This window comes from Taeniopygia guttata, chromosome 7 (assembly GCF_048771995.1).
Source record: "Taeniopygia guttata chromosome 7, bTaeGut7.mat, whole genome shotgun sequence".
NCBI classification, from domain to species: domain Eukaryota; kingdom Metazoa; phylum Chordata; class Aves; order Passeriformes; family Estrildidae; genus Taeniopygia; species Taeniopygia guttata.
The window spans coordinates 37593519-37601594 of NC_133032.1; the positions used below are offsets into that span (position 1 = coordinate 37593519).

Below are 8076 nucleotides of genomic sequence, written 5' to 3' on the forward strand. Positions count from 1 at the left end.
TTGCAGAGGGTGGGACAACACGGGCTTTAAGGTCCCTCCCAACCCAACCCATTCCATGATTCTGTGTAAAACTGGACCAAAAGGGTTTAAAGGACACATGGGGCTATGGGCAGCTGCTGAGGCACCGACAGCCTTGACTCCAGTAACTCCTGGAGCAACAGAGTTGTGCATCTTTAGATCTCCCCTGGACCTCCACCAGGCTGTTCACTTTATCTGACACAGACTTATCAGATTCCATGAGAACAGGGTGCCCGTGGTGCTCTCCCTGCCTTCTGTTCCCACAGAAAACTCGCTGCTTCATGTGCTGAAAAATTTATATTCTGTGCAAGCAAGATGAAATTCCTGTTTTATATCACAACTGTGATACAACGGTCAGAGGGATTAATTTAATTTAATTATTGTGTTGTCCCAGCCCCACCAGAGTTGCTCCTGGGTGATTTTTTGTTCCTTAAAAGCTGAAAGGAAACAAGCAATGAAATCCTCTCATTCCCAAACGGGATTCAAAGCCAGGGGAGGAGGTGAGGAGGAGGAGGAGGGTGAAGATGTGGCCCTTGGGGCTGTACAGGTTCAAAGTACTGCTAAAGGTGACCTGTTCACCATTTGGCTTCTGAGAAGGTGGCAGCACCTTGAGGTGGGATTGGAAGTGCCCCAGAAGTGCTGCCAGGAGAGCAATTAAGGAATTAGGTCTCGTTTGGCGAGATAAATTAGGACAGAGGCTGCTGGTCAGAGCTGGAGGTTCAGCAAAGTGGTTTTGTTCCCTCTGGGGCCGTGAGCCTGCCTTGAACTGGAGCAGCTTTTTCCCTCAGCAGGACAATTCCCAGAGGGTTTCAATCCACCTGATATTGTGTTATCAGCACTGATAAAGTGCTGGATGTGAGCTCTGATTCCAATGAGCATTCCCAGCTCCCATTAGCTCCCTTTGAAGTCAGCACTGGGCAAACACAGCTGGAACGAGCCCACAGAGACCTAAACGTGCCGTGGGGGACGGGGTTTTACAAACCAGGACCAAACCGCTGGCACTGACAGGAAAATCTGGAGAAATTTGGATCTAAAGAGAAAAAACGTTGCTGTTTGCTCCCAAAAAGCAGCATAGAACCAGATTAACAGGATGATTTAAACTCCATTATCCATTCCTTTAACTCCATATTGTCCATTCCTTTCAGCCACGCCGTATCCTCGTGGATTTAAGTGTTTCACCTGCGAAAAGGCCTCGGATAATTACGAGTGCAACCGCTGGGCTCCGGATGTTTACTGCCCCAGAGGTAACCAGCCCCATCCCAGGGCTCCATCCCACCCCACCTGTCCTGCCAGGAGCCCCGTTATTCCCAGAAAAATATGGAATATGGGATTCTGCAGTGAATCCTTTAAGCTTTTCTTGTCTCCTTGCAGCAGTTGAGGTTGAGGACTTGGAGTTATTCCATGTTTTCCCCTGGCTCAGCTGGGGATTCAATCAGGCTGGTGTTGCTTTCCTAAAATTCCTGGTTTGGGTGGGAAAGCTGATCCCATTCCATGGGATTTAAAGTTCTTTCCTGAAATTCCTGGTTTGGGTGGGAAGGGACCTTAAAGCTGATCCCATTCCATGGGATTTAAAGTTCTTTCCTAAAATTCCTGGTTTGGGTGGGAAGGGACCTTAAAGCTGATCCCATTCCATGGGATTTAAAGTTCTTTCCTAAAATTCCCAGTTTGGGTGGGAAGGGACCTTAAAGCTCACCCCATTCCATGCGATTTTTTAAAACTCTTGTGATTTGATAAAAATCTGGGATTTGTTCCCTGTTTTTATTGCTGAATGAACTTTCTGGGAATGGGAATTGGGCAGATAAAGATTTCCCATGTTTTTTAGGGATGAGGTACTGCTTCAGCCAGCACATGTGCTAGAGTAAATAAATAAAAAATGTCTTATTTTTTAAAACTCTTGTGATTTGAAAAAAATCTGGGATTTCTTCCCTGTTTTTCCTGCTGATGGACTCTCAGGGAATGGGAATTGGACAAATAAAGATTTTCCCTAAAGATTTTTTTTAGGGACAAGGTACTGCTTCAGCCAGCACATGAGCTACAATAAATACATCAAAAATTGTATTTTTTAAGAAATCCCATCATTTGATAAAAATCCAATATTTCATTCCCATTTCTCCTGCTGGAGGACTCTCAAGGAAAGGGAATTGGGCAGATAAAGATTTTCCATGTTTTTTAGGGATGAGGTACTGCTTCAGCCAGCACACGATATACAGTAAATACATCAAAAATGTCTTATTTTTTAAAACTCTTGTGATTTGATAAAAATCTGGGACTTCTTCCCTGTTTCTGCTGCTGATGAACTCTCAGGGAATGGGAATTGGGCAGATAAAGATTTCCTGTGTTTTTTAGGGATGAGGTACTGCTTCATCCAGCACACAATATACATTAAATACATCAAAAAAAAATTATTTTAAAAAAATCTTGTAATTGGATAAAAATCCAGCATTTCTTTCCTATTTTTCCTGCTGGAGGACTCTCAGGGAATGGGAATTGGGCAGATAAAGATTTTTCCATTGTTTTTAGGGATGAGGTACTGCTTCAGCCAGCACACGATATACAGTAAATACATCAAAAATGTCTTATTTTTATCAAATCACAAGAGTTTTAAAAAATCTGGGATTTCTTCCCTGTTTTTATTGCTGAATGAACTCTCTGGGAATGGGAATTGGGCAGATAAAGATTTCCTGTGTTTTTTAGGGACAGCACATCAGCTACAATAAATACAACAAAAATGTCTTATTTTTTAAAAATCTTGTGATTTGATAAAAATCCAGCATTTCTTTCCTATTTTTCCTGCTGGATGACTCTCAGGGAATGGGAATCGGGCAGATAAAGATTTTTCCATTGTTTTTAGGGACGAGGTACTGCTTCAGCCAGCACATGATGAGGGCCAGCGGGGAGAGCGTGTCGGTCACCAAGCGCTGCGTGGCCCTGGAGGAGTGTCTGAGCACGGGCTGCACCTACATCAGGCACGAGGAGTACAAGGTGGGGAAAAAATTCCGTGTTTTGGGTTTGTTTTGTACATAGCAGATGGGCAGGAATAGAGAAAAAGGGAAAAAATACATAATATAATGTAATATAATGTAATATAATGTAATATAATGTAATATAATGTAATATAATGTAATATAGTACAGTGTAATACAGTATAATATAGTATAGTATAGTATATGTTTTCCTCTGGAATTCCACATTCCCTTTTTTTCTCTGGAATTCCAGCATTCCCTGTTTTCCCTGTGCCTTTCTCCCTGGAATTCCGCATTCCCTGTTTTTTTCCCCTGGAATTCTGCATTCACTGTTTTTTTTCCCCTGGAATTCCCCATTCCCTGTTTTTCCCCTGGAATTCTGCATTCCATGTTTTTTCACCTGGAATTCCACATTCCCTGTTTCCCCCTGGAATTCTACATTCCCTGTTTCCCTTGGAATTCCAGATTCCCTGATTTCTCTGGATTTTTTCCCCCTGGAATTCTGCATTCCCTTTTTGCCTGGAATTCCACATTCCCTGTTTTTTTCCCCTGGAATTCTGCATTCCCTGTTTTTTCACCTGGAATTCCACATTCCCTGTTTTTTAACCCTGAAATTCCGCATTCCCTGTTTTTCCCTGGAATTCCACATTCCCTGTTTCCCCTGGAATTCCGCATTCCCTGTTTTTTCCCCTGGAATTCTGCACTCCCTGTTTGTTCCCCCTGGAATTCCACATTCCCTGTTTTCCCTGGAATTCTGCATTCCCTTTTTTTCTGGAATTCCGCATTCCCTGTTTTTTCCCTTGGAATTCCGTATTCCCTGTTTTTTAACCCTGAAATTCCGCATTCCCTTTTTTCCCTGGAATCCCGCACTCCCTGTTTGTTTCCTCTGGAATTCCGCATTCCCTGTTTTTTTTTTCCCCTGGAATCCCGCACTCCCTGTTTGTTCCCCCTGGAATTCTGCACTCCCTGTTTGTTCCCCCTGGAATTCCCCATTCCCTGATTTTCTCTGGAATTCCCCATTCCCTGATTTTCTCTGGAATTCTGCACTCCCTGTTTGTTCCCCCTGGAATTCCACATTCCCTGTTCCCCTGGAATTCCACATTCCCCGTTTGTTCCCCCTGGAATTCCGCACTCCCTGTTTGTTCCCCCTGGAATTCCTCACTCCCTGTTTTTCCCCTGGAATTCCTCACTCCGGAATTCCTGACTGCCGCTCTCCGGTTTCCCGGTGCAGGTGTGCACGTCGTGCTGCGAGGGCAGCATCTGTAACCTGCCGCTGCCGCGGAACGCCTCGGACGCCGTGTTCGCCACGCTGGCCCCGCTCGGAGCCGCCCCGGGCCCGGCCGGGATCGGCACCGGTACCGGGATCGGGATCGGGATCGGGCTGGCGCTGCTGGCACCGCGCTGGCTCGCCAGGGCCACCGCGGCGGGACAGTGACAGGGACAGGGACGGGACAGGGATAGAGATGGGACAGTGACAGTGACAGGGACAGTGACGGGATAGGGACAGACATAGGACAGGGAGAGTGACAGGGACGGAGACGGGACAGGGATAGAGATGGGACAGGGATAGAGATGGGACAGGGACAGGGACAGTGACAGGGATAGAGACGGGACAGGGATAGAGATGGGACAGGAACGGGACAGGGACAGAGATGGGACAGGGACAGAGATGGGACAGGGACAGGGACGGGACAGGGATAGAGATGGGACAGTGACAGGGACAGTGACGGGAGAGGGACAGAGACGAGACAAGGATAGAGATGGGACAGGGACAATGACAGCGGCGGGACAGTGACAGGGACAGGACAGGGACCACGACAGAGACAGGACAGGGACAGGGATAGAGACGGGACAGTGACAACAACAGCGACTGGACAGTGACAGGGACAGAGACAGGACAAGGATAGAGATGGGACAGGGACGGGACAGGGATAGAGATGAGACAGGGACAGTGACAGGACAGGGACAGGGACGGGACAGGGATAGAGATGGGACAAGGATAGAGATGGGACAGTGACGGGACAAGGACAGGGACGGGACAGGGACGGAGATGGGACAGGGATAGAGATGGGACAGGGATAGAGACGGGACAGTGACAGGGACGGGACAGGGATAGAGATGGGACAGGGATAGAGATGGGACAGGGACAGGGATAGTGACGGGACAGGGACGGGGACGGAGATGGGACAGGAACGGGACAGGGATAGAGACGGGGCAGTGACAGCGACAGGGACCGCGACAGGACAGGGACAGAGACGGGACATTGACATGGGTCGCGACAGGACAGAGACGCGACAGTGATGGGACAGTGACAGTGACAGTGCCATCGCCGCGCTGGCCCAGCGGAGCCAGCCCCGAGTCCCGCATTCCCGCGGGTTCCCGGAGCCCTGCGCCCATCCCGGCTGGAAGAGCCGCCGAGCCCGGCCTGAACCGGGTAAAATCCGCCTTAAATCCGTGAAGAAGCGGCACTTGGAGCGCTCCGGCACCGCATTCCCGTCGGGAACCGCCATCCATCCCAGCTCATTAACCCCCGCCTCATTAACACGTGGTAATTAACGCAGAAATCCCTAAAAATCCTCTTTTCCTGCAGAAAACAGCTGGAATTCCTAAATTCAACCAGAGAAATCCCTAAAAAATCCTCATTTCCCACAGAAAACGGCTGGAATTCCTAAATTCAACCAGAGAAATCCTTAAAAATTCCCATTTCTGGCAGAAAAAAGCTGGAATTCCTAAATTCAACCAGAGGAATCCCTAAAAATCCTCATTTCTGGCAGAAAACCGCTGGAATTCCTAAATTTAACCAGGGAAATCCCTAAAAATCCTCATTTCTGGCAGAAAACAGCTGGAATTCCTAAATTCAACCAGAGGAATCCCTAAAAATCCTCATTTCTGGCAGAAAACCGCTGGAATTCCCAAACCCCAACAGAGAAATCCCTAAAAATCCTCATTTCTGGCAGAAAACAGCTGGAATTCCTAAATTCAACTAGAGAAATCCCTAAAAATCCTCATTTCTGGCATAAAACTGCTGGAATTCCTAAATTCAACCAGAGAAATCCCTAAAAATCCTAATTTCTGGCAGAAAACCTCTGGAATTCCTGAATTCAACCAGAGGAATCCCTAAAAATCCTAATTTCCTGCAGAAAACAGCTGGAATTCCCAAACCCCAACAGAGAAATTCCTAAAAATCCTCATTTCTGGCAGAAAACAGCTGGAATTCCTAAATTCAACCAGAGAAATCCCTAAAAATCCTAATTTCTGGCAGAAAACCGCTGGAATTCCTAAATTCAACCAGAGAAATCCCTAAAAATCCTCATTTCCTGCAGAAAACAGCTGGAATTCCCAAACCCCAACAGAGAAATTCCTAAAAATCCTCATTTCTGGCAGAAAACAGCTGGAATTCCTAAATTCAACCAGAGAAATCCCTAAAAATCCTCATTTCTGGCAGAAAACAGCTGGAATTCCCAAAGCCAACAGAGAAATCGCTAAAAATCCCAATTTCTGGCATAAAACTGCTGGAATTCCTAAATTCAACCAGAGAAATCCCTAAAAATCCTCATTTCCGGCAGAAAACAGCTGGAATTCCTAAATTCAACCAGAGAAATCCCTAAAAATCCTCATTTCCAGCAGAAGAAAAGTTATGAGGTGGTAAAATACTTATTTTGATTTTTTGGAATTCCCAAATCCAGCAGAGAAATCCCCAAAATTCCAGCGGGATTTGGGGTGCACACCCCTCAGCAGGAGGATGAGGAGCTGCTGCTCCCCCAATTCCTGTTGGTTCAGGGGGAATATTTGAAATATTTTCCCATTTTTAGCCCCAAATTCCACAGTCTGAAAAAGAGGAATTGGATCCTGACCATCCCCTGGGATTTTTATTCCATGGATTTGGGCTGCAGCCGTGTTGGTTGATCCGTTTTCCTGGGAATTCACGTTTGCAATATTTATTTTTGGGTGTCCAGGAGGGTTTGGAAGAAGTGGAAAAGATTCCAAAAACCGCTGATTTTGCCAGGAAAAAGGGATGGTTTGGAAGTCAGCGAGCCTGTAATATAGAAAAGATCAAAAATATATAGAAATTGAAATATATCTATTTTAAAAATTGGTTTACATCACTTTTTAAAAAGAACTTTGTCTTGCAAAGTCAGTAATAAAAGCAGGGTGTAATGGACTTGCTTTAAACTGGTTTATAATTAATTTTTTTTTAAAAAATCATTAATTATTCTTTAAGGAGTGATTTTTTTCCTATTCTTGCTCCAAGGTAACCTGAGCTCTATCAAATTCTGGTATTTTTAAAGCTCAAAATGCTTTTTTAAATTTTTTTTTGGGAATTACAGGGAAATGCAGAGTCCTGGAGAGCTCTCCATTTACAGATGTTATTCCAAAAATTATATATATATATATATATAATTATAGATATACATCTTTATAAAAATTGACCTTCACCACTGTTTGTTTTGAGTGATTTTTAATATAAAATCAACTTTTTTTTTGGTCTCACCCCCAGCCAAACCTGGAATTTTGCTGTCCTTTCACCCATCTCTGGTTTTGAGAGTTTTAATCTCATTTTCTATGCAAATTCTACCTGGCTCTGGAGATTCCCAAAAAAATCCAAGCCTGTCCCTCCTCTGGCATCTCCCTGGATGCTTTAAAAAAAGGAAATTAAGGTGTCTGAACCCCCCCTGCACCAGTTTGGGGTTTCTTGGGCTCCAAACCCCACAAATGCTGAGCTGCACCGTTATTTATTTTTTATTTTTTTTTGCTTTGAAATGTTTAATTGTTTTTAACAGGTGTAAATTCTTGTACATTTGTATAAATAAAAGGGTTAAATATTCACTGTGAAGTGTCTGATGAAATTCCAGCTGTGGAATTAAGAGGGAACACCAGGAAAAAAAAAACACAGGCCAGGTTAAATGTGATAAAATGATGGAAAATACGGAATTTTCCCAGGGCAGGGAGGGAAAACAGAATCCAGGGATCCCAAAAGAAACAGGAATTCCTCAGATTTGTGCCCAGCATAAACCAATTTATACCAAATTATTTCTACAGTTTATACCTGAAGTTCAGCAGGAGGAAAATGTGGGAATGATTCATTATTTACAGG

At 44.8% G+C, this 8076-nt stretch overlaps 1 protein-coding gene across 2 annotated transcripts in view; it reads left to right on the forward strand.

Moving 5' to 3' along the window:
- LYPD6 (LY6/PLAUR domain containing 6) overlaps positions 1-4443 on the forward strand; it is a 29938-nt gene extending 25495 nt beyond the window's left edge. For both annotated transcript variants that reach the window (XM_012575023.5, XM_030278141.4), the window contains exons 3-5: positions 1164-1262; positions 2870-3000; positions 4213-4443. In XM_012575023.5, coding sequence (XP_012430477.5) covers positions 1164-1262; positions 2870-3000; positions 4213-4416 — 434 coding nt within the window. In that variant the 3' untranslated portion in view covers positions 4417-4443. The remainder of the gene's footprint in view (positions 1-1163; positions 1263-2869; positions 3001-4212) is intronic.
- The last annotated feature ends 3633 nt before the right edge of the window (positions 4444-8076 follow it).